Genomic DNA, 26,138 nt, shown 5'->3' on the forward strand with positions numbered 1-26,138 from the left:
TGGACAAAATCCAATTTGAATGGCCCATGGTGATCACGTGGGCAAGGCACCCCTAGGTTAATTAGGATAGGATATATATATATATATATATATATATATATATATATACATATATATGTCTAGATTAATTAGGAAATACACATATATGCCGCCAGTATTGCAGAGAGAGAGGGAGTTAACTAGGTATTGGTGTATTGGGATCTTGGGTGGAGAGTTTATCATCAAACTCTAATTGTATTCTCTCCAATTTATTATATTGGAATTTCTCGCCGGCTCCGAAGTAGTTCAATCACATTGATTGAGTGAACCACTATAAATTGTTGTGTGTCTTGTGTTTGCTTTTTTTTCGTTGTTTTGGTCACTCATCTAGTTCCATATCAATATTGTGTTTGTTACGCTTCCGCACAACATAAAGCTCTTCAGATGTTTCTTCAGTTGGATCATCTGTTTGTTAAAGTTTCGTCTGTGCTAATGAGAAGTAAATTGGTTTCTGCATGTGGTGGGCTGCCACAGAAATTGGGTAGTAAGATAAGGAACAAGGAATGAAGATGCAGAGGACATATAATCTTGAAATCACCAAACAGTATAATGTAAAGGACAGCAATATATTTGAAACAGTAACATATGGAATATAAGAATAAAGGTAATTAGATTGTGCATCAAACTTTCCCATACCAAATAAAAGAGAGGGCACTGAGATAGCAAACAATTCAGGGTGTAAAATTGGGGCTATAGAGATGCTATGTGCTAAATGTTATGAGGCATGGATTTAGTAAACAGATGATTTAAGTTTCTTACTGAATTTGACAGTCGATTTCATGGTTATTCAGATTGATAATGACTCGGTTCCACAAAGATTTGGAACTCATGCCTGTATATATGAGCAACACATGCATCCCAAATTCTCTGTTACAAACTCATAATCATATGAAATATTACAACTGCAACTCAAAAACCTGATTAATTCATCATAATCGTAGCTTTTTAGTTGTTTAGTGATGAGGCTTGTTTTAAGATAAGGATTTTTAGATTTCATATCCAAATGCTAAAATTTGATATTACTCAGACTTGTGTCTGACTAACTTGATTGCCCATATGTAAAGCCTTTGTGTGCTTTATCAAACTAATGGTTTTCTGCAATGAAAATTTTATAAGAAGAGGCCATGGTCTCATGGAATTGCAGCCTAAGTTTCCTGATGTAAGTAGCTAGCTAGTTGAACCCAGAGAGACAGCAGAAAATGTATTTTGTAAAGTGATATGTTGTGTGTTGTGCGCGCGCGCTTGCAAATGAAGCAACTAATTATAAGCAGGGAGTGTGTATGACTTAAAACTGAAAAGTGGAAGCTCCTAAAAATATCTGAATAAACTTGCAATCTAATTTTAATAAAAAAGACTTGTTATCATTAGTAATTTAAAAAAATTCTTTCACACTTATTTCCTTCACAATTCAATCACACCCCTCATTTCTTCTCAAAAGATTGATCTTTCAAATAATAAGAAAACTGACTTAACTAACTACATTGAGCTAATATTACCTGTAGTGAGCAGTACTGAGGGGGTTTCGCAAGCTCAGTGACCACAACATTGAACCTTCGCTCTAACCACCGTGGTAGTCTTATGGCTCCAAACAAACTTAACTTGTCGGACCTGCAAACAATGAAGAATTAAGAGCACCATTAAGGCCAAGTATCTGCAAATACATTTAAATCAATTGAAAGATTTTGATTGACCATTTCAACAAAGATTTGGTAGAGTTTTTTTTTGTTGGATTTGTATCAGTGAATAGAAAATATGCTTCTACAATATAATAAGTAATTACAGTAATAATTTATACAATAATATATGGATTACATTACACAACATATATCTGAGATAAGGAATTGTAATTGCAAGAGAACTGACTAAGTGTTTTTCTCTCTGAAGGAAAGGAAGAAAAAAAAATCATTGTCTCTTTTAGAAAGAAAAACCTGTTGGGTTTATATAATGTTTGAGGCACCACTTCAGTTCAATTTGAAAGGGTAAGTTGTTTAGACTTATCCTTTCAATTACCTCTTTGATTCAAATTCAAAAGTTAAGTTGATCAGACTTGTCCTTTTGATTTTAAATCTGAGTGAGAAGAAATCTCTTTGAGGAAGATTCAAGTGAGGTGAAATCTCCTTGAGACAAATCTTGGAGAGGTAATATCCCCTTGAGATAGATCCGGGTGAGGAGGAAAATCTTAGACAGATCCCTTTGAGACAGGTCTAATCCTCCTCAATGGAAACTTATTTCTATTCAAACTCTAACATTTTTTGCCAGTACAATCAATTCCAGCACAAAAAAAAAGAGTCCTGCTGATGTCACTCATCACTTCTGAATGTCACCATCAATTGTAAAATCAAAATTGGAATGCACTACAGGTTTTTTTATGAAGGCCATGCTTTTGTTCATTGTTAATACTTAATAAATAGGAATGCACAGCATATTCCAGTTGGGTCTAAAGTGAAATTGAAAGAAACGTGTAAGTCATGCCATTTTTTGTTCAAATTTAACATTGAAACACAGAAATAATCAAACTTATAAATGGAGGGTGTAGTTTACATTGAAAATTAATAAAGCCTACATCTTTGTGTTTTAATAATCTGAATGATTGTACGTAAACACGAAAATCCTGCAACAAATGAAAGAAGGACACGTGTACAAAATAATATATTTTTATTAATGAATTTGAGGGTTACAATCTCTGTAGATGCTTTTTCACAAGAATCTCCTTTGATTCGATCTCTGACGTTGATTTGATCCAAGGGTGGCGAACACTTGATCTTGAATCAAACGGTTGTAGTGTGAACTTCTTACTATGTTGACGATTTGAGGAAGACGATTGACCAAGGGCTGTAGAAGCTTGATCTTGATCGGATTTAGGCCACGAGTGGTGTCACGTAGTGAGCGTTCTTCGACTTTGGTAGGGGATGAACCGGCACGTGTGTTTGGTGGTTGTTGATTCTCCACGAGCTTGATGAAAGAACTTGTAGAGGATTTACTTTGTTGAAGACTTGTAGAAGGCGGTTGATCAAGGGGTGCCGAGGATTGCACTTGATCGGATTTGAACCATGAACGATGTCACATGGTGAATGTTCTTTAGCTTTGATGGTGGATGAATCGGCACGTGTGCTTAGTGCTTGTTGATTCTCCACGAGCTTGATGAAGAACTTGGCAGAAGCTTTGCTTTGTTGACGACTTGAAGACGACGGATGATTAAAGGCTGAAGAGGCTTGATCTTGATCAGACCTGAACCACGAGAGGTGTCACGTGGTGAATGTGGCTTTGATGGCGGATGAATCGGCACATTTGCTTGGTGCTTGTTGATTCTCCGCGAGTTTGACGACTTCTGAGCTTGCAGGTAATTTTCCTTGTTTGTCTGAAGTCGGTGAGGTGAAGAGACCGGCTATTTGGCAGCTTGATGGTTCTTCACGAGCTTGGGAGACTTCTAAGCTTTGGAGAGGTTTCTTCCGTCTGCTTGTGTCCATCTATCGTCCTCTCCGCCCATCTTGATTTGAGAGGGGGTATTTATAGTGTTGTCGCCTCCCTCAACTTGGAATACATTGATGACACAACATTAATCGCATTCCATAATTGTGTAATTAAATCAATCAGTTTTAATAGATTGATTTAATTATTTTTTATTTAAGGAATATGTCAATCAATTTTGATTTGATTTAATGTCCGATTTCAATCAGAATTAAACAATTTAATTTGATTGATATTTGAATTTAATACTTGATTTCAATCAGGATTAAACAATTTAACCTGATCGATATTTGTATTTGATGCTTGATTTTTATCGAGATCAATCAGTTTAATACGATTGATCCACTTTAAATGCTTAACTCGAGCAACAATCAATCAGTGATAAATCGACACTTTCACAATTGACGCTTCCGCGTCATTCAATCGATGGATCACTCGTATTTTGACACGTGTCATCCTCGAAGCTCACATAATTTTAGTGATGTACGAGCCACGTGTACCTTTTGTAGGACACATGTGCCAACTAAGCTCGTTTAGTCAAAAATTTCAAAGATTGACCGATTTATTTAATAATTTTATTTTCATTAAATTTCTTGTGTCTACAATGATTCCAATTGAAACATTTGTGTTAACATCGATGAAGTTCAGACTTTAGCTTATGTTAGAGCTCTACTTGGCTGTATAGGACGATGGTTTTCACTTAATAATGCCATTAGATATATGGTTATTATATTATGCAAGCTGATGGAATTCTTGGATTTTAGAGTTTTACAAAATTGAAGAAAACATGACCAATCTAAACAAAATTAAAGATCCCAAATTCATTTGCCGCACCCAAAACTGCATGCACCAAAATTTAAAACCAATAAACCAAATAAGAAGCTTACCTGGAGCTCAATCCCTCAAAGATCTCAGATTGCTCAATCGAATCTCTCGAGTTGATCAAATGGGTGCCAAATCGGATATTATGATTTGATCAAATGAGCTCAATCTCTCAAACATTAGTTAGAGACCAAGAAAAACTATCACCAGCCCCTTGGCTCCCTCTGAGAACAAAAAATCATCTTTATTCATGTATTAGAAAAACCCAGTATAAATTGGAAATATTGAGGAAGAAGAAAGTACCTCATGAAAGCAAGCAGCAAGCCTACTGTTTCAATAAAACCACGCCCATTAGAATCTTTGAGATCAAATATAAAAGCGCAGTATTCCGTTTTTGAACGAGAGAGGCAAAATAAGAACAAACTGGTAACATGGAGACCTTGACGGCTTTAATCCTTGGCTAGCAACAACAACGCCTCACACCATATCCAGGCACCAATTGAGACTGAGCCAAATGTATGAGCCTAAAAGTATTTTTGGCAATATCCTTCATATGTGTTTGGCACCAATGGCTCCAATTTTGTTGCAGCTGGTCAACAGTCTCTTTTCTTGCGCGGGCGTGCCAGCACCGTCGGGTGCGGTCGTCGAGGATGTCCCTTGACCTGACTTCTGTTGAGCGATTGTAGACGAGGAGAGCACCAACCTCGTCGCGGGGATTCTTTGTGCCTCGTGGTGAGGACTTTGCTGAAGTTTCTTCTTGTTAACACAATCGATACTCAATATTGTAGATCGAGCAGAGCGACATCACCGGGAAATGTTGAGATCTTGCTAAAGCGTGACTTTAGCTTGGCTGGGTTGCTAGGGCGTTACCCTTGCTTGGCTGGTTCTGTAACCGTTGTGGTCGCGGCACTACCGTCGGCTCCCGAGAAGACTAGGACCGAAGCACGTTGACAGAGGGTTTGGTGGCACTGAAAGTCGGCTTCTGAGAAGACTAGGACTAGGAGTGTGATCACCGGTAAGAGAAAGAGAAGGAGAGGGAGAGGAGTTGCTCTTAGAGAAGTTTGCTCTAGAGAGAACTTAGATCTTCTTAGAGATGTTGTTGTTGAATGTGAATGTGTCTTGTTGAATGTGAAAACGCGTTGCTCCTTTTCTGTGCTCATTTGGCTCCTTTCGCATTTTCCACTAGTGGGGTCTTTTGTACATTTCCTCGGCTTTTCTCAAAAGTGAAACTGACTCTTGCTTTTGCTCTTGTTGATTTGTATGTCCACTCAACTCTCATTCCATTTGCAAAGGAGAAATAGCAACTTTGGAGTCAACGGAGCAACAGATCTGAAGTTGAGAATCACAGGAAGCTTGCAAAGGCGATCAGATCTGAAGCTTGTTTTGACAGGTACTACTTACAGTGTTGAAAATATGTTAAATCTAGTTCAGAATAAATGTCGAGGCTGATTTAGATCTCAGAACTGGAGTCATTACGAATTAACGATCCACGTTGCTTTTCTGTCTAATCAGGAAACCATGGCTCTGGAAGTTGTGGGTGGAGCTTTTCTCTCTTCTGCTCTTGCTGTTCTGTTTGATAGGATGGCTTCCCGTCCGCTTGTTGACTTCATCCGAGGAAAGAAGAACACCACTGAGCTGCTCCGTAAGTTGAAGATTAAGTTGCGGTCGGTTAATAAGTTGCTCGATGATGCAGAGGAGAAGCAACTCATCAAAGACTCTGGCGTCAGGGAATGGCTTAATGAGCTTAAAGATGTTCTCTATCATGCTGATGACCTGTTGGATGACATCAATACTGAAGCTCTGCGTTGCAAGATGGAACAAGAAGATTCTGGAAGCCGCAGCACCAATCAGGTACTGAACTCTGGTTCCATTTCCATTCATCAACTTGACGAAAGGATACAGGAGATTCTTGACGAATTAGAACTTATTGTCAATGAAAAAGATGTGCTTGATTTGAAAGAGGGTGTTAAGGCTAGGCCACAAGAAAGACTGCCTACAACTTCTTTGGTAGTAGAGTCTAGTGTATATGGAAGGGATGAAGAAAAGGAGGCCATTATCAAATTATTGTTAGCGGATGGTATGACTGGAAATAAGATAGATGTGCTTCCAATTGTGGGCATGGGTGGGCTTGGAAAGACCACTCTTGCTCAACTCGCATACAACGATGACAGAGTCAAGCAACATTTTGACCATCAATCATGGTCTTGTATTTCAGTAGAATTTGATGTTATCAAAATAACACAGACAATTTATGGGGCGGTCACTTCACAAACTTGTAACATCACAGATCTAGACATGCTTCAAGTTGAACTAAAGAAGGCGTTGTCAGGGAAGAAATTTCTGTTTGTTCTTGATGATGTTTGGGATGTGAATTTAACGAAGTGGGATCGCTTGAGCCGACCCTTTGAGAGTGGAGGTCATGGAAGTAAGATCATTGTCACAACACGTGATGAAGGTGTCGCACGCAAGATGGGTACCCTTCAAAGTCAACATCTAATGCAACTAACAGAGGAAGACTGCTGGTCGTTGTTCTCAAAACATGCCTTCTGGAATGGAGGAGATCCGTCGCTTGAAGTGATTGGAAAACAGATTGTTCAAAAGTGTAAAGGACTCCCTTTAGCTGCAAAATCACTTGGGGCTCTTTTACGTTCTGAACCAAGTATTGAAAAATGGAAAGAAATATTGAACAATGACATATGGGAGTCGCGGGATGAGGACAATGACATTTCGCCTGCTCTATGGTTGAGCTACCATTATCTACCTCCACATCTGAAGCGTTGTTTTGCTTACTGTTCCATATTTCCTCAAGATTATCAGTTTCACAAACTGGATATGGTTTTGTTGTGGATGGCTGAAGATCTCTTACCACTGAAATCGAATACTACAATAGAAAAGTTCGGAGATAAGTGCTTTGATCATCTAGTGTCAAGGTCATTTTTTCAACATGTACCTAATCACTTTTCTGGTGAGGCAGTTTTCACAATGCATGACCTTATCCATGACTTAGCAAAGTTTGTCTCCGGAGAGTTTTGTGTTAGGTTGGAGGACAATGACTCAGTGCTGGAAAATGTTAGCAAGAGTCGTCACTTTTCGTGTGCAACCGGCAGTTTTGATCAATGGGACAGTTTGTATGAAGCCAAGTATTTGAGGACCTTTCTAGTATCAGGATATAAATACCAACGTCCCAACTTAGATTTTGATATATTCTTGAAGCTTCAGTGTTTAAGAGTGCTCAATTTATCAAGGTACAATATTGGTGAGCTGCCTAGTTCAATTAGCAAGTTGAAGCATCTGAGGCACTTTGACTTGTCTGAGTCGTCAATTAAAAAGTTACCTGATGAAATGTGTACTTTATATAATTTACAGACTTTATTGTTGTTGGGTTGTGAATCTCTAGTTGAGTTGCCAACTGATTTGGGAAGATTAATCAACTTGCGTCATCTTGATATTAGAGACACAAATATAAAAAAGATGCCACCAAGGATGGGCAAAATGAAAGATCTCCAAACATTAAGAGGTCAGTTTGCCCTAGACAAGTGCACTGGTGATAACATTGTCGAGATTAAAGAGCTTCAGCAGTTGCGCGGAACACTCTGTATCTCGGGGCTTCGCAATAGTGTGCGTGTCACAGATGCCATTATGAGAAAGAAGAAGCATCTGGATGAATTAGTTTTGGAATGGGGAGGCAAGTCTGGTGACACAGACGTCGATAGACAAAAAGAGAGAGATGTGCTGGAGAACCTCCAACCTCATACAAATCTAAAACAACTCACCATTCGATCTTACGGGGGCACAAGATTTCCAGGTTGGTTGGAAGATATTCATTCTAGTTTATCTAATCTGGTTCGTCTTCAGCTTCTGGATTGTGGAAATTGTTTGTCCTTGCCATCAGTTGAGCAGCTACCCTCCCTCCAAGTGCTTGAGATTGAAGGATTAATTAATGGAGTGGTGACTTGGGGTTCCAAGCCTTTTCCAAATCTTCGTGAGCTTCGTCTGAAATCTTGTCCCGAGGTAACCGGGGCATTCACGTCAGCCTGCTTCCCAAAGCTTGAAAGCCTCAAATGGGAGGATGTGAATGTAGAATCTCTTAATTACCCTTCACTCCTCTCCCTTGTCCAACTTGAAATAATTTCATGCCCCAATTTTGTTTGTTTTCCCGATGCGCCCAATTTGAAGACCTTACTTGTCAAAAAATGTCCGAAACTGAGGTCATTGCCACAACACATGCACAACCTTCTCCCATCTCTCAGGCACTTGACCCCATCTGATTGTCCAGAATTGGAATCATTTCCCCAAGGGGGATTGCCGTCTAAGTTGGAAGAATTGGAGATCTGGCGTTGCAAGAAACTCCTCATTGGAAACCGTATGCAGTGGGGTCTACCAACACTCACCTCTCTCAAAATCTTGTGGGTCAACTTTGAACAAGTTGTAGATCCATTTCCAGACGAGGGGCTGCTGCCCACCACTCTCGGAGAACTCCACATCGAAAGTATTTCGAAGCTGGACGGCAAGGGGTTTACACAACTCACCTCTCTTAAAGAGTTGACAATTCGCAATTGCCCTGAACTCCGGTGCTTGCCAGATGAAGGGCTACCCACTTCTCTTTCTTCTCTGCACATCGTTGATTGCCCAGAACTCCGGTGCTTGCCAGATGAAGGGCTACCCACTTCTCTTTCTTCTCTGCACATCTGGAGGTGTCCTTTACTAGAACAACGTTGCCAGAGAGAGACAGGGGAAGATTGGACCAAGATTGCTCACATCAAGACCATTTCTATCCGTTCCAATTGGTTATAAACTGTAGGGTTAGCCAATTACCTCTGTTTCTCAATGCATTTGTTCATTTCTATACATCATCATTGTTTTGACCTCTACATTTGAATTCTTGTATAGGCTCCACTCCATGTGCTTTGTAATTCCCTAATCAGATGATTCCACTGCTGAGATAGAAACTTCCCGGTGAGTCAAAACTATTTGTTAGTCGGCATAATGCAGATGTCATAAGATTTGCTACACACTCTCAAGGCTTGATGAACTTGCAATGTTACTTGTATCATCATAAAAAATTGAAGAACCAATTTTCTACCAAGTTTTATAACTAGATAGAGCAAAATCTTGAGCAATTGGATAAGTATTCTAATTCTTCTTTCATGTTTCTCTTCATCTAGGGATCTATCTTACAACAAGGGCCTGACAGGACCACTCCCAGCAGAAATTGGGAGTTTGAAGAAGCTATCTAACATGTAGGGAAATACTATTTTACTTGGAGGCCAACTGTTAAAACTACAATGCCATTGTAAAATCTTGTCATAAAATTGCTTGCTTGGGTCCATTGCAGAATTCTGGTTGGTTGCAGCTTCTCTGGTCTCATCCCTCCTACTGTAGGGTCCCTACAGGAGCTAGTATATCTGTAAGAATTTTGTATTCCTTCATAAATGTTTTACAGCTCAGCTGAAAGATGAACATTCTTATGGATGTTATCTTGGATGCTGTAAATGACACGATTTGCTATATCTGCTCATCTATCTGAAATTTTCAAATATTTGGTGCTCAATTTGCTCTTTTCGTTTATGAAACCCCAGGTCTCTGAACTCTGGGAGGATACCATCTTCTATTGGTAGTCTGTCTAGACTATATTGGCTGGATCTAGCTGACAACAACCTTGAAGGACGCATCCCAGTCTCTGATAGTGGTGAACCTGGTCTTGACATTCTCAGTCATTGCAAGCACTTGTATGTCAACTTCCTTTTTTTTTTTTTTTTCCCTATTGTCCATTGCTTGTCCTGTAATGGTATCCTTCAATCATCTAAGATTGTCTCCATATTTTGCAGTCATCTCGGAATGAATAAGCTCTCAGGCACAATTCCATCAAAGCTTTTTAGCTCAAACATGAGCCTGATACATGTGTAAGATTAAATACACGACGCACACACCCATACACAGATATATTGGAAATGTAGACACTGAGAATTGGGGATATCTGTGCATTATAGAAAGTGTGACCTGTTTTCCTTGGGAGTCTTTTCATATTTATTGACCATTTTGAACTTAAAACTTCCTAACTCCTTAACTCTCTAATATAGTTTATCCTCAGATTATTTTTCTTTCTCATACAATTAGCATCCCCTTATACATTTCCTGCTCAGGCTCTTCGAAAGTAATCAACTCATTGGCGGCATCCTTTCCAGCCTTGGACTTGTAAAGTCTTTGGAGGTTGTGTGAGTATCAATTCCACAAATTCTCTAATACATTATGTGGATTCTATTTTTTTGTTCTATTGTTCTCCGAATCAAGTTCTTTTAATGAAGTATAACTGTCTGATTACAGGCGATTTGATAGAAACATGTTAACTGGGCCTATTCCTCTGAGCCTCTACAGTCTTACAAATGTCTCTCAGCTGTGAGTAGATTAAAACCTTGCCAGATATTACTTTATACTGTTTCAGGAGAGTTGTTACCGTTCATTATGAAGAACCATATAGAGGCCTCTGGTGATCATATTCTTAGATTCTTGTCTAATAACAAGCTAAGCGGCCCTGCTCCCAACCTTACTGGCATGAACCTTCTCCATTATGTGCAAGTTACAAATAATGGAGAAGGTTCATGCCAGTTATGTTACTTTAGTAAACATTTTTATGTTACATTTTCAACAATATGTTTCCTAGTAATGCTCGATTCATCCATGGCTACACATTTGTCAAGTTTCATGGATTTTCAGGGACTCAAGTCTCTCATTTCAATAATGTACTGTTAAATGTTAAAAACAAAATTGAAAGTAAAATATTCCCTTATGTATCAGAATGTGTATTCATAGTCTAATACTCTTAAACTAGTATCAAATTTTGACAGCTTTTATTTAAAATTTATGCCAGGATTCTCTACGTTATGTCTTTGTTTTGGACCACATCAGAGTGTTTTCATAGATGAAGCAGTGATTGAAAGAATGTAATTGCAGGTGGCTCTAGTACTTTCAGCACCAACTTCATTGTCGCCTCTTGGTATTTTTCTTTTTAATTTTTTTGTTTCTTTTTGTCTTTACCCCTCTTTTTTTTTTCATTGACGCTTAGTTATTTTATTATTTTCAATTTTTGACAGGTTCCGTGGTTGATCCGGTTACTATCCAGTTTAGAGCCTCTGAATCATCAATTATTGAAAAGTTCTAGGTACAGGTCTGAGCTAAGCATTCTCTATGCAGATCTTCTTTTCTGAAGTTTTCTTAGGTACGTTATTTAAACTTGTATCCCTTGGTTCTAATTTGGACTTGACTATGTGTCTTTATGACTAATTTAGTTTGGTTTTTTTTTTTCTTCGAATTCTTAAAATCAAGGAAATTGCCTGTATCGAATCACCATATCTATTTTAGTCATACGTTTTAAGAGATGAACTCTTTATATGCACACCATCTGTTTGTGGAAATGCATGCTTCATTATCTTTCTAAATTTGATGAAGGATGACCAAATTATTGAGTTTGTAACTTATTGTATACTTGAAAGTGTAATTGTTTTGATGTTTCTTTCTCGTCAAACCATTCAGTAATGCAATTAATAAAAAGATAGTGCAGTCTGGCTTGCATTGTTATAAGTTTAGGTTGATTTTACTCATTGGAAAGTCTCTAGAACCTCCAGTGTATAGACTCATGTATAGCACATGTATAATGTATTCCGATCGTCGAATCATGGTTCTTTATGTCTTCCTCATTCTATAAAATCGCTGGTTGAATCTGGGTCAGAAAAATGTATTTTATTTTTTATTTTGCTTTTTTATTTTATTTATTTATTTTTTTTATAAGTGGAGTAGATCAAGACGGTGAGATCTAAGAGACTTTATAGGAACGCTTAGAAACCCGGTACACAGATAACAAAAATTATATGGATTGATTATATGTAAAGTAGTTCGTAGGATACTTGAGGTTAGCATATATTGGTTTGAATAATTTCCATCCTTCTGGATAAGGTTAGCTACTTGAGCAACCTTTCTTTTCTTCGGAGCTTATGCATTGGTGATTATTAGATCAAATGTGAGTTTTATGCTGCTGAACATAATTCATCTCCTTCAAGTTTCAGGTGTTGAATCAGTAGTTATCTCATTGGACTGGGCAGTACCTTCTTACATATTTATTTTTATTTATTTTTTAATCGCAGGATTCCCTCCTCCCATAATTGGCAGGGGAATGTTTGCTGCTGTTTATAGGCTGTTGTTTTCTAATAAAAGAAAACTGTCGCAAACAGGATGTGTACAAAGAATTTCCTGGTAATCCTCGATTCATCCATGGCTGCACATTGCTCAACTTTGATGGATTATGTGTCAATATATATCATCCTGAGAAAGATGCATACTCTTGAATGTTAAAATACCAAAAACATTGCCTTATGTGTACATCAAACTGTGTGTTCATACTTCATATTCCTCTGCTCTTTAGCCTCAAAAAATTTCATCTTGAGACGGATGCATACTTTTGAATGTTAAAATACCAAAAACATTCCCTGATGGGTATATCAAACTGTGTGTTCATAGTCCTCTGCTCTTTAGCATCAAATATGACAGCTTTTTGTGGTCAAAGTTAGAGTGAGTTAGAGTAGGATTCTCTACATTGAAGTATTGTGAACCGAGTTAGATTGAGAGATTGAAAGAATTAACTGCAGATGCTTCTAGTACTTGAGGCACCACCTCCAATGGTTGAATATTGGCTTTCAATCTTCCCAAAAGTAAATGAAAATTTCTACTTGCATTTCTAAGCATTGTCTACATGCATTTTCTCTTCCAGAGTTGTCTAAGGCTCTAAGCCCTCGTTTGGTTTGAGAATAAAATTGATGGGAAACTTATTCCATTTTTTCTTTTTGGGATGGGAAATCAAGATCTTGTAATGTTTGGGTATCACTAACAAAGCAAACAGAAAATTAATAATATTTAAGATATGGTTGACATTCACTACTATAATATCAATATTTTCTTACTAAAATAGTGTAATTATTGCTAGAGTTGTGTAAATGATGCTAAGAAGTGACACAGCGAAATGAATCCCAAGAATGATGGAGGGATCCATTCGGAATGGAGGAGATGGAATTCCATGAGGAAGTGGAAATGGGTAAGTTTAATTGTATCCTACTGCTTCTTTGTTTTCATTTTTCCTTATTTGAGTGGACTCTGTGGTATCTATGTATCTAACTGTGTTTGTTTTGCAACTGAAATGCAGAATATGCAAAAGAGAAATCTGGTGACAAGTCTGCACAGAAGGCTGCAATTAAGGCTTACAAAAAATCAAAGAATTCTGATGCTGCACATCAGGATTGGTAATTCATTATGTCACTTTTTTTATTCTTATTTTTTTTTTTGGTCTACTATTCAGTTAATTGAAAAAAGGAAAGTGAAACCATGACATCATTGAAATGCAGTGAGTTTGTGATTTTAATTTTAGATTATAGTTGCTGAGATATTTGTTAATGAGTAATGACAATACATAACAATGTGGCTTTATGACTCTGTTTCTGATTTGATAATCAAACTTTATCTGCAAGTTGTCATTTTATCACAGATTGTGTCATTACAATTGTGTTATGTTGTTAATGAGAAAATGAGACTATGAGAGTCTTCAAAGTGTGTTATGCTTGTGAATCTGTGATTGAGTGATTGAGTCATTCTTATTAACTGATTGAGTTAATCACTTTATATCATGTTATTAGATTTTAATTGTGAACACAACTAATATAGTGAACTATTGAACTTATGCGATTATGGTATTGGATTCGAGATTGTGTAGGGAAGCAAACCTTTGTGCTTGGTAATTGATTGCTGGCTTGCTGCAAGTGGAATGGATATCTTATCATGCCCAATATGCTTGTAGAAGAGTTGAACTGAAGCAGTAATGAATTAGTCAAACAATGTTCAAATCTTCAACTTTTTTTTCTTTTTCTATTTGCATTTGAGTGTGACGTTATAATCTTGAGATAATGAGAGTAGATTACTAGACAATCTCATGTTATATTAGTCTTCAATTCTTGCATCAGAAGTTTGTCTTGCGACACTTCGGCATGAAAATTCCAAAGTTTCAAGTTTCATAAACACAAACAATTCAAATTTCTTTACTTAAATTTGATCTTTCATGCCTTTGTCACCCTTGTGGCTTTGTGTTTGCATTGGAATGTCATTGTTGATACTTGATAGATTAGATTACATTTTCTCAAGTACAGGTTCATGAGTAGTGGAAATAGAGGCTGCTTAACTATTTTGACGTCATGTTGTTTGGGTCCGAAAACCTGAGAATTTGGACCCGGATGTTCTCGGTGGTTTTATTCGGTCCATGAAAAAACCTGCTGGGCTAACCCGTGCCCAGCCTTATCCATTCTCAGAGGAACCACTTTCCTAATGCTGCACATACCGAAACCGACAAATATGAACATGAAAATAGAAATATTTTTGAAGCCAATCAGATCCTGCGGTATCGAACACCATGTGTCTGTGGAAATGCATGCTTCATTGACTTCTAAATTTGATGGTTGATGACCAAATTATTGATTTTAGATCTGTGCATTGCTCATTATGGTTTTCCGTTAAAGTATTTGTTTTGCTGTTTCTTTCTTGTCTGAAACAATGAAATCCGATGAGTGAGGACATTGGAGAGTCTGGGCTTGCATAAGTATAAAGTTTGAGTTGATTGGAGTCACTGGAGTCTCTAGAACCTCCTGTACGTATACCACCGTACACAACATAATGAAATTCTCGAAATCACGGATCTCCACATCTTCCTCATTCTTGAAATGAACTGCTTGGTTATGGGTCACAAATGTGTTATTTAACACGTGCAATAAATCAGTATTATGATGTTTCCTTTGGCCTTCTAAACTAAATGGGATCTGTGACCTATGTTTTCTATAGTCTTCCTATCAGCCTTATGAAAAATCCAGAAAAAGACTATATTAAATCCATGAGGCCGGTCCAGTTAGGAACCCAGCACACGAATCCCACCTTAAATATTGACAATTATGCACTAAGAAATTGGAATATCTGATGAACATGCCAATTATACTAATTTAGGCATCAGACGGAGAACGATGTGTTGCTGTTTCTTTGAGAATGATGTATTTGGTGAATTTCCTAAGCTTTTCTGGAATATGAAAATGACTCATCCTTGTCTTTCTTGTTGTTAGTATTGTTTTTTCAACTCTTATCTCTTTGCAACGTATCTATTTGTTTTACCAGACATTATTATCCAAGTAACTTCCAAAGTGAAGAGGGGAAACAAAACTGAAACTCATTTTTTTCAAACTAGCTTTATCCTAGCAGTTGAGCTCAATAATATTCGGATAAACTCAAAATACTAACCTAGTCCTTGTGATGAATTGAGCAACTCAACTGATTAATTTGATGAGAATCATAAATACATTTTCATAGCTAAATTCTAGAGTCATTGACCTCAAATGACCATATATAATTGTTGCATAACTAGACGTAGGGTGGTGTAATTCAATTCACATTGATTAAGGCTTGTATTTGACTTTTAAAGGGCAAATACGAGTTCTAATTCATGAATGACAAATATTTTTGATTTTTCAATCTTAATTTTGCAGATCAGATACTCACTTGATCCAAATCGGTCAAACTATTAGCAATTTTTGAGATTGTAGATTCTTTGTAATCATCTATTTTCTATTGTTTATTTTTCTGCACAGACATTGTCATTAAGAAATATACGGAAGGAAAAAGGAAATTAAAAGTGTAATAATTACCAAGATTTTGGATCTGGCTTTTGCTGTAGTGTATTGTAAAATGCATATGGTTTAAGTTTCTCTAATTGGAGTGACTGCTTGCCAACTATGATTAACTTAATAAGGCTATGATAGTAACGCCGGATATTATAAATAAAAGATAGGGACCTAGTTTCATGGAAAGTTCATACCTCTTGCAATAATCGAAATCAGTTTAGCAAATTACGCAGGAAAATTCAAACCCACAGCAGCAGTCCTTGCAAAGAAGCCAAAACTAATTTGGAGCTTTTTATCTGAGGATTGCACAGATGTATATATAAGTAACAGGTGGTAAAGAGCTTTCTTGTGCCTTTAGTTAGACTACCAAGAAGCTATAGAGTATCGTGTGTGCATCAATAAAAACAATCTGTTCTCTGTTTTGCACTTTCTTCTCTCTATCTTTTAGTGAACCAGGAATTAATTCATGGCTTTGGAAGTGGCGTTTGGAGCTGTTCTTACTGTTCTGGTTGATAGACTTGCTTCCCGCCGCGTTGTTGCCTTTATCCGTGGAAAGAAAGTCAATAATGTCGGGTTGATCAGGAAGTTGAAACAGATGTTACTTTCAGCTAATGCAGGGCTAGGTGATGCTGAAGAGAAGCAGACCAGAAACAAAGCGGTGAGGGCATGGCTTGGTGAGCTTAAAGATGCTCTTAATGAAGCAGACAGCTTGCTCAATGAGATAGGCTCCGAAGCTCTGCGACGGATGCTGGAAGAAGCTGAATTTGGAAGCAGAAGCACAAGTGAGGTACAAAACTTGATCGATTCTAGTGATGAATTTGACGAAAGTCTTAAGCCCAAGATACTTGATATTCTTGATAACTTAGAGTACATTGTAGATGAAAAGAAAGTGCTTGGTTTGAGAGATGAGTTAACATTTGGTCTAGAAGAAAGCTTACCCACAACATCTTTGCAAGAGGACTCTGGTGTGTTGTATGGAAGGGACGAAGACAAGGAGATCATTGTGAAGTTACTATTATCAGACGATGCGTCGACATCCACCTCAAATCGTGTAAGGGTGATTCCAATTCTGGGCAGGACTGGGATTGGGAAGACAGAGCTTGCTCGGTCTGTAAACAATGATATTAGAGTGAAGAACCATTTTGACCTCCAAGCATGGATTTGGGTTTCAAAAGATTTTGATATTGTTGGAATTACACAAACAATTTATGGGTCAATCACTTCACAAAGGTGTGATATTGAGGACCTTAATCTGCTGCAGATTAAGCTCAAGGAGGCATTAACGGGGACGAGGTTTCTCTTGGTCCTTGATGATGTCTGGGACTTAAGTTACATTTCTTGGGATTTATTAAGGCGTCCCTTTGAGAATGAAGCATGTCAAAGTAAGATCATCGTCACTACACGCGACAAACACATTGCATCCATGATGGGTACTCTTCCTGCTCATTATCTAATGGAAATATCCGATGAAGATTGCTGGTTGTTGTTTGTGAAGCACGCCTTTGAAAACGCAGGTACCATTGCACATTCAAATCCTGAAGTGATTCGAAGACAAATTGTTAGGAAATGTAAAGGCAGTCCTTTAGTTGCGAAAACACTCGGGGGTCTCATGCGCTCTGAAAGAAATCTAGATAAGTGGGAACTAATATTGGGCCAAGATCAGCCAGAGACTGCTCACACCGCTCGCATAGAGGGCGGTTGGGAACTCAATGAGTCCTACGCAAATCCTTGCTTGTAATACTCATTTGCATTCAAATAGTGTTGTGGTTAAATTCAGTTTCTACTAAATTTTAAATCTTTAAAAGTGTTTCTAAATTTTTAATGTCACTACTCCGAAATCCTCCAACTTCCTTTGGAGAGCTTAATCACAATCCCTCCCCTGTTTCAGGAAATTGTACAAGAGAGATTATTCCCTCTCAACTCTGCAAGTTTTGTTGGCAATGTTAGAAAACAAGGATAGTAAGCAATGTATCAATTAGGGTGTGGCTATTGCCACCATACCATTTTCTTAGTTCACCCTACAAATATTTGAATTATTGAAAAATTATATTACCCAAGTTGAAAATAACTAATAAGTACACTAATTTTCTAAAATCCAAATCTTTTGTAAGGAAAGCTAAATACATAACAGTTTTAGGAAGTCAGAAATTGGGAGAGAATAATCTGTGCTTTTATTGATAATAGGAGTCTCTTTATATAGAGGATTACAAGCGGAGAATATAAGTCTTACAAGGAAACTGAATCGTACAGTCATCAGGATATCTCCAAAGATATCTATAAGACTAACCCTATTACAATATGGACAAGTCACTAGTGTTTGGGCCAGACCAATTTAAGTTCCTTAAACAGCCCCCCTTGTGTTGGCCAAACGTGGTGCTCCTCTCGTTGTCTCGTCAAAAACCTTGCCAAGTAACAAAAACTCAGTGAGACAAAAATAACCTTGGTTGAATGAGAAAAAGAATACAACACACCCTTCACATTTAGAGACCAAACATGTAGACATATCCCCTTGATGTCTGCATCTACCTCGAATGACTAAGATCATGAGAGTTTGGATAACTTCCGCAAACTGATGCTATTAACATGTTTCTCGAAAGTGGATTTAGGTAATGACTTAGTGAACAAGTCTGCCACATTGTTCTTAGGTCGAACCTGGTTCACTTTGATCTTGAGGAGAGTCTGTTGTTGCTGATTATGCTTGGTGTTATCGCCTTTGATGTAGCCTTGCTTCATTCGTTCAATACAAGTAACATTATCCTATAAATGCTCGTAGGCTCATCTGTGGCAGACTTCAAACCACAATTGCTTTGAACATGTTTAATTATGGATCTAATCCATATACATTCACGAACCACTTCGTGACGAGCAACAATCTCTGCATGATTCGAAGAAGTAGCGACTAGGATCTGTTTTGTAGACCTCTAAAATATCGCGGTCTTACTCATAGTGAACATACAACCAGTTGAACAACCTTTATGTGGGCCAGAGAGATACCTAGCACCAACAAAACCTTCCAAAGCACTAATGTCATTTTGGGATGGGGATACAGGACGCCAGCTAGTGTTGGTGCATTCCTGGTGGGTGTTGGGTCCGAATCCATCATCTCTTTGTAGGGATCGAATGAGCTCATATCAATCGAACATCTTAGGTGTCGAAAGATATCTTTTACACCAGTCTAATGGCGTCACGTTGGCGCAGAACTATACCTAGCTAACAAGTTCACTGCAAATGAGATGTCTTGTCTTGTGCATTGAGCTAATTAAGTACTATAATCCACCTATTGTACTCAAGTAGGGCACTTCTGCCTCAAGCACATCTTCGTCATCATCCTTCAAACGAAGAGGATATTTTCTAGAATCAAGACTACAGATGCTCATGGGCGTGCTTGAAGGCTTGACCTTGTCAAAATGCCTAAGCATCCATCAACACGGTACTCAAGTTCCAAACCGAGGGAAAACTTTGTTCTCCCAAGATCCTTCATCTCAAACTTGGATTTCAAGTGTTCAGCGGTTTCCCTTAACTCCTTAAGGACTTTCAATGAAGATCATGTCACCAACATGAACCGCGATAAAATCCAAAACATGTCATAGAAACAGGCGGGCATATCCCTTCCCAATCAAGTAGTCACTTAGTAAGCGTTTCAACCTAATTGCAAAAGCGCTCCATCGTCTAGAGCCACTTGACTTTAGCGGGGATCAAGATGAGCCACGATAATTCTTGTCGTTCCTGTTGAACATTCTGATGCGCCTAAAAGTAAGCGTGCAATTTAACCCTGAAAATATCATCGTTAGTATACGGTAAATAGGGATCGTTCAAATCCGGGGATTGAGGGTACACCTGTCATTGTAAAACAAGTAAAGAATTAAAATAAATACAAAGTATAATATTTACAAAAATATATATAAATAACAAAAAGGGGGATTTTAAACTTAGGATTTCTAAAATTAAAATAAAGAAAATACAAAAACACATATACAAGAAGGAAACGTAAGAAACAAAGATCAAAACCAATTCCATGTAATCAAACTCAATTCAAACCCTATAATTGATCATCTAAGTCATGAGAAAGAAGTTGATCATGTGAAACATTCGAAGCAAATGATTTCCCATATTTTACTTTCCTTTACTAATTAACCTAAGCGAAAGCACCTAGATCAATCCTATTAAACATGCAATCAAAGTCTAGAAAGCTAGCTAATCAAGACACGTTCAACGCAAGAAGCATAGAGAAAGGTTATCAACTTAAGTGCACAACCTAGTATGAATAAGTTCATCTATTTGCAATCCTCTTCAATTGAATTCGACCTTTGTCCAAAGCCTTTACTACTTATGAAATAGGTTCACAAAACTATTAGGTGAATTGTTAACCTAAATCTAGCACCAATTACATGCAAATCCTATAAGTGTCGACCCAAATAAGATAAACATATAAAAGTTTTCTGTCAAGCAAATTCAATCGAACAAACTCACATAAGCAACTTAGAATCACAATTATGGAATTAGAAAACTTTATTTAATCATAAGAATTGGGCTTAAACTTTGCCCTAAACGTTATTGTTAACTAGAAACAAGTTCATACGAAATCAAACAAGGAAATCAAAAGATTACAAGGAAAAAAGCATGAATTACACCGTGAGTGGAGATGGAGATGGAGAGCTTGAACATTGGACTCTTGAATCTTGGAAGCAAGTCTTCAAGGTGGATGATGGAGGCTAGGATCTTCACGGCTCCTTCTTCTTCTTCCTCTCCTTGCTTGAAAACGCAGAACTTGAAAACTAGAGAGTGGAGAGAGGTGGAGAGAGAGCTTTTACGTTTGGAATTTTCCGAATGGGAGAATGTGTGTGTAAAACGTCAAGCTAGGGGGAGTATATATAGGGGACGTGAACTTGATCTCCAAGCTTCATGAATCTTCTTTTATTTTTCCAAAGAATTGTTTAATAATTCCACACAGCTTCGACCAATCACATAGCGCCATGTCAGCTCTGTTGTGTCATCCAACCAATCATAAAGCTTCAAAATAAAGTCCATAATATTTAAAATATATTTTTGCCGAATTATAAAGGGATTTAATCTGATTTTCTTCTTCATTTTCGGCCAAATATCTAGGAATGAACCTAGACAATGAATTTGGACACATTTTGAACCTTTTATTCCTTAAATCTCTCCATGGCCTTATCTTTAACGTCTCCCCTTGATTTTCTCTTGATTTCCACGATAAAATGCAGATTTTATTCTTCATTTTCATCCAAAATATCTTGAGGGAATTGAGGAACGAATCTGGACTTGTTTTGAGCCTTTTCTTGTTGCACAATCCCTTGAAACTCTCCCTAGCTTATTTCCAACGTTTTTCCTTGATTTTCTTTGGATTTTTCACGTTATCTTCATGATTTCCCAAGGAAAAATCAGATTTAATCCTCCAAAAATATCTCCATTACATCCAACAACCCAAATTAATCGGGCTTGTCTCCTTTTTGCCGAAATCCATAATTAATCTAGAAGATTCTTGAGATAATGACCATTAACTACAATGTGCCATTGATTCTTCCCATGCACAGGGTTTATATTTCGCTGCCCATGCGGTCATCTTTAGGATGAGTAACAGTAACGGCACGTTTGCACAAAAACAAAAGGGCACAACAAGTTTTGGTTAATTACGATAATTGCCACCGCTGTTATTTCAACTTTTTCTCAAACCAAATCCGTCAGATCTAGTTCTCCCAAAATCAAAGCGATCCCAAAATCAAAACCATCTAAAAATCAAAATCCTCTCCAAATTGACATCTAGGGCTCCGGTGAAGTAAGGACACGATCCCGGCAATAAAGCAAGGGCACGACCCGGCGGTGAAGGAAGGACGCAACCCCGGCGGCAAAGCAAGCGATCGACCCGGCGGAAAAGCAAGGGCGAGAGCTCGACGGCGAAGTAAGCGCGCAACCCCGGCGGCGAAGCAAGCGATCGACCCGGGGAAGAAGCAAGGGCGCGACCTCGATAGTAAAGCAAGCGCGCAACCTCGGTGGAGAAGTAAGGGCGCGACCCCGACGGTGAACCAAGCCCATGACCCCGGCGGTGAAGAAAGCGCATGACCCCAGCGGCCAAGCAAGGGTGCGACACCTGCGAGTCAATAGCTATAGTCTTGAAGGTCAGTAGATAAATTTGTAGTTACTGAAGGTCAGTAGCTATAGTCTAATTTTTGTGGTATGAATTCAACATTGTCGAAATTTGATTATGCTTAGTAACTTTAGCTGAGAAATTTTGGTTGAGAAATTCTGAGGGCCAGTACCTACAGCCTCGTGTTGTCATAGTCTCTCCCTTAGATAAATGATTTTGGTTGAGAAATTTTGATTATTCTCAATGGTTGAGAAATTCTGAGGGTCAGTAGCTTTAACGAAGAAATTAACATTTAGGCTATTGAGGGTCAGTATTCTATTGAGCGTCAGTAAAATTATGTGCATTGCAACCTCATTTTTATGTATAGCTAGGCGGTGAAAATTGAAGTTATGTGGCTGATAATAGTACAAAATGAATTGTTTGAGCTTATTGATAGTCAGTAGCATTATAATGCTGCAGTATGTGCGATTTATGATTATTGAGAGTCAGCAGCATTCAAATTCTGCAATATGTGCAATCTATGATTATATGACCCTCTAAAGATCATTAGCTTTAGTTTCTGAGGGTCATTAGCTTTAGTTTCTTTGTCCCGATGAAAAATGATGAGTTCTGTGACTAATAATAGTAAAAAATGAATTGTACGAGCTTTAGTTTCTGAGGGTCAGTAGCCTTAACTTCATGATTTCACTAACCCTATATTTATTGCAAGCTCATTTTTATGTTTATTTCTGAGGGTCAGTAGCTTTAGCTGATTTTATTTGTATTGCAACCTCATTTTTATGTTTATTTATGAGGATCAATAGCTTCAGCTTCATGATTGCATTCGCTTGATTGCATGAGGTATTCAACTCAAATCTATTATCAGTTTGGTTGAGCTTGCATTTTTAGATAGATTTCTTAGCTTTACTTTATGGAAGGGTCATTGAAAGGTCATTGAAAGGGTCAGTTTGGTTGAGCTTGCATTTTTAGATAGATTTCTTAGCTTTACTTTATGGAAGGGTCATTGAAACTATGTCTACCTATAGGCTCTGTGGATATTTGATCTTATTACTGCTGTTAGTCTTTTTTTTTTTTTTTTTTTTTTTTTTTTTTTTTTTTTCTATTTGAAATTCTGGTCATTGATCTGCTGCAACTGTGAGGATCTTTTGATTAGGTCCTTTGCATTTTTATAAGCTACAATGGTTTCTTAATCAAATTGAGGGTCAGTACACTATTGAGAGTCAGTAAACTACTGAGGCTCAGTACTCATATATTTGCATTTGTCATATACACTACAATGGTTTCTTAATCAAATTGAGGGTCAGTACACTATTGAGAGTCAGTAAACTACTGAGGCTCAGTACTGATATATTTGCATTTATCATATACACAGATTAATCGTAAATGACAAAGAGGAAGGCTGCTGCAATAGACAAAGAGGATGTACCGATTGAAGAACATGAGAAGAACCATGGTGGAGAGATTTCTTCACCATGACGAGAGCTGGTATTCGAAAGTAGGTGTAATTGAAGGCAAGCAAAGACCATATTAATTAGGTTGGATTGGATTAGGATTAGGATTTACATTTGATCAATCTGAATGGTTTTGTTTTCTTGAATGAGATTAATAGTGAAAGGTTGATATTTTGCAGATGTGGCTTTGTGTTTAGAAGTTGATAGGATTTTGACAAAGTAAATTGACATAGATGCTTTTTGAAGTCTTCTTTATTGGTTAATATTGTTAATGGATCAATTTAATTATTAAGTTTCAAAATAAATAAATAAATGGTGCAAGGTTAAATAACTTTGGCTCTTTTATGTGTATACAAACAATTCAATTGGTTAATCATTCAGAATTGCCTCTAGAAACTGGAAAGAACTGCAAGTCGTGTATGCCAAAATGATAATGAAGCTCACTATATTAAATCTGCAATCCCTCAGAATGATACTGAAGCCCAGTACATTAATTATGCAGAGGTTATTTTGGTAATTTACTAGTTAACAGAATCAATTCAAAAAAGGAAGGAAAATGGCCGCACGGGTCTGGACCTTGTGCAAGGTTTAGCTACAATACCGCAAGGGAATTAAAAAACAGCAGGCTTGCTATTGGTAATAAATGGCCTGAAATTGTATGTATTGGTAATTTGCTAAAGATTCTTGGGCCTCCATGTGTCATCTTCAAGCCATGAGGTCTCCTAGTACGTCCAGGACTCTTCTCTCAACATCATTTTTCTTCATTATTTCGACCATACTTCCTGGTTGGCTTAGGAGTCTTACTTTGTCAAAGTTTCCTTTTCTGAACAGGGTTTCCTGGCTGGACCGGGAAAACATCATTTCTTCGTTTCAGCTCATTTTTGCAGCCCTTGTGCCTTGTCTCAGCTCTCTCCTACGTCCTCTAGCTTTTCTTTCTCTTTTTGAGCTCATTTCAGCTTGTTTGCTCCATAGGACCTGAAAATAGAAACTATTACTAAAAATAGAAACTTCCTAAAAATAGTAACTTTCCTAAACAAGAATGATTTATTTAAGGAAATAACTAAGTAAATATGAGGAAATAACAATTAAAACGTCGCATTAAAATGCTTCTATCACATTCATGTTATCTCCCTCTAACGATGGGATGACTGTCTCATTAAAGTGACAATCCGCAGATCTAGCGGTAAAGAGATCGCCTACCAAGGTATTAAGTGGCAGAGGATTGTTGGAGCTTCATATCCAACATATATGCTCATTCATCTGTGAGGACCCATCATGGTGCGCTGTGGTGGCGCAATTGGCACATAAATAACACACTCAATATGCGTAAGTATGAGATACTGGTACCCAGTCACTAGCTGTAACGCAGAGATAGATTGAGTGGCAGTGGGTCATAGACGAATTAGCATAGTTGCATGCGATATTGCATTACCCAAAGCATATATAGGGAGATTGGTGCGCATTATCAATGTCCGGGCTACCACCGTAGTCATTTCTGCAAGACCATTTGGGTGTGTACATAAGAATATGATGTCCAACATCAGCCTTAATGATATGTAATAATCATCAAAAGTCTTTGATGTAAACTTTCTAGCATTGTCAAATCGAATTGACTGAATGTGGTGATCCTGGTACTGCGCCAGTAGCCATATGATATGTGTTAGGAGTGTAGTATGAACAACATTAATTACAAGTAGACAATGACACAACACGAGACCAGCGTGTTTGCGCGTCAACAAACATTATGAAATATATAAATGTCTGCAAGTTGGTTGAATCGGTCTACAGAATACCCTCAGATTCTATGTAAGAATTGAATGAGTATTTTTGTATCTTTTCATAGGACGGTCTTGGTCCTAATTTCCCTAAGGAACAGTATTTGTAGAACAAGCGAGGGGCCTTAGAAGCAACCAATGAGGATATTGGTTGGGCCTGAGTATCTTAAAAGCTATTAGAAGCAAATTTGGTGATTGCAGCATTACCTGGGGCGCCTTCACCATGATGGTCGCCATCCACAGCGTCATGGATATAGACTGCGCCAACCCTAGGCTGGAGGTGAACAGTGGAGGCGCCAAGGACAGCGGTGGCGGTCATACTTAGTCCAGGAATCAACCTTTGATTCTTGCTTCATTTCACTCGAAAGAATGGATGTCCGTGTGAAGTTCTTAGTACATGGATCAGCATATCATGACTAGGATGACCTATCATGTCGTGGCAAAGCCAACATGTGTCTAAATCTAATAGATCTTTTCTCATAACTTCAACGGATTTAATAACTCGAATAGTGGTGACAGAAAGTCTACTAGAGTGACACATAAGTTTCTCTAATATGTGCCTTTGTTAGCAATCATTTGCATGCAAAGGAACTCTTTTTCGTTCTCAGTATGTGTTAATGTCTAAAAGTCCGGCGGTAGCTGAACCTTAGTTAACGCTGATCCGGTGAGCGGATCGATACTTGTGGTGTTCTCAAAGCCTCCGTTACCTGTCAAGTAAAATACAAAGGGCGTCAGAGGGAGACCGCGCTGGGCGGTCTTCAACTCTCCGATGCCTAAGTTA

The 26,138-nt window shown here is 37.9% G+C and overlaps 3 protein-coding genes across 15 annotated transcripts in view; all 3 read left to right on the forward strand.

Moving 5' to 3' along the window:
• LOC133733223 (putative disease resistance RPP13-like protein 1) overlaps window positions 1–14,437 on the forward strand; it is a 59,152-nt gene extending 44,715 nt beyond the window's left edge. For 4 of the 11 annotated variants that reach the window (XR_009857566.1, XR_009857565.1, XR_009857574.1 and 1 more), the window contains 8 exons: window positions 10,473–10,539; window positions 10,654–10,725; window positions 11,198–11,323; window positions 11,421–11,545; window positions 12,468–12,576; window positions 13,304–13,411; window positions 13,520–13,616; window positions 14,084–14,437. The gene's annotated coding sequence lies outside the window, so the exon portion shown is untranslated. Of the gene's footprint in view, window positions 1–10,159; window positions 10,233–10,472; window positions 10,545–10,653; window positions 10,726–11,197; window positions 11,324–11,420; window positions 11,546–12,467; window positions 12,577–13,303; window positions 13,412–13,519; window positions 13,617–14,074 lie in introns of those variants that run through there. The other 7 variants (XR_009857575.1, XR_009857567.1, XR_009857569.1 and 4 more) reach the window with 7 other exon arrangements.
• LOC133733225 (putative disease resistance RPP13-like protein 1) overlaps window positions 5,472–26,138 on the forward strand; it is an 83,134-nt gene continuing 62,467 nt past the window's right edge. The window contains exons 1-5 of one of the 3 annotated variants that reach the window (XM_062160853.1): window positions 5,472–5,719; window positions 5,842–9,131; window positions 9,220–9,285; window positions 9,495–9,569; window positions 9,665–9,702. In XM_062160853.1, coding sequence (XP_062016837.1) covers window positions 5,848–9,123 — 3,276 coding nt within the window. In that variant the 5' untranslated portion in view covers window positions 5,472–5,719; window positions 5,842–5,847 and the 3' untranslated portion in view covers window positions 9,124–9,131; window positions 9,220–9,285; window positions 9,495–9,569; window positions 9,665–9,702. Of the gene's footprint in view, window positions 5,720–5,841; window positions 9,132–9,219; window positions 9,286–9,494; window positions 9,570–9,664; window positions 9,703–26,138 lie in introns of those variants that run through there. The other 2 variants (XM_062160852.1, XM_062160857.1) reach the window with 2 other exon arrangements.
• Window positions 16,034–17,829, forward strand: LOC133732809 (putative disease resistance RPP13-like protein 1). Its single transcript, XM_062160400.1, has 2 exons — window positions 16,034–16,355; window positions 16,474–17,829. Exon 2 carries the CDS (start codon window positions 16,492–16,494, stop codon window positions 17,761–17,763), a length of 1,272 nt encoding a protein of 423 aa, XP_062016384.1. The 5' UTR covers window positions 16,034–16,355; window positions 16,474–16,491; the 3' UTR covers window positions 17,764–17,829.

Source organism: Rosa rugosa, chromosome 2, assembly GCF_958449725.1.
Source record: "Rosa rugosa chromosome 2, drRosRugo1.1, whole genome shotgun sequence".
Taxonomy (NCBI): domain Eukaryota; kingdom Viridiplantae; phylum Streptophyta; class Magnoliopsida; order Rosales; family Rosaceae; genus Rosa; species Rosa rugosa.

Excerpts from the sequence above, each read along its gene's own strand:
- LOC133732809 (XM_062160400.1), top strand. The coding sequence starts at position 16,492 with ATGGCTTTGGAAGTGGCGTTTGGAGCTGTTCTTACTGTTCTGGTTGAT.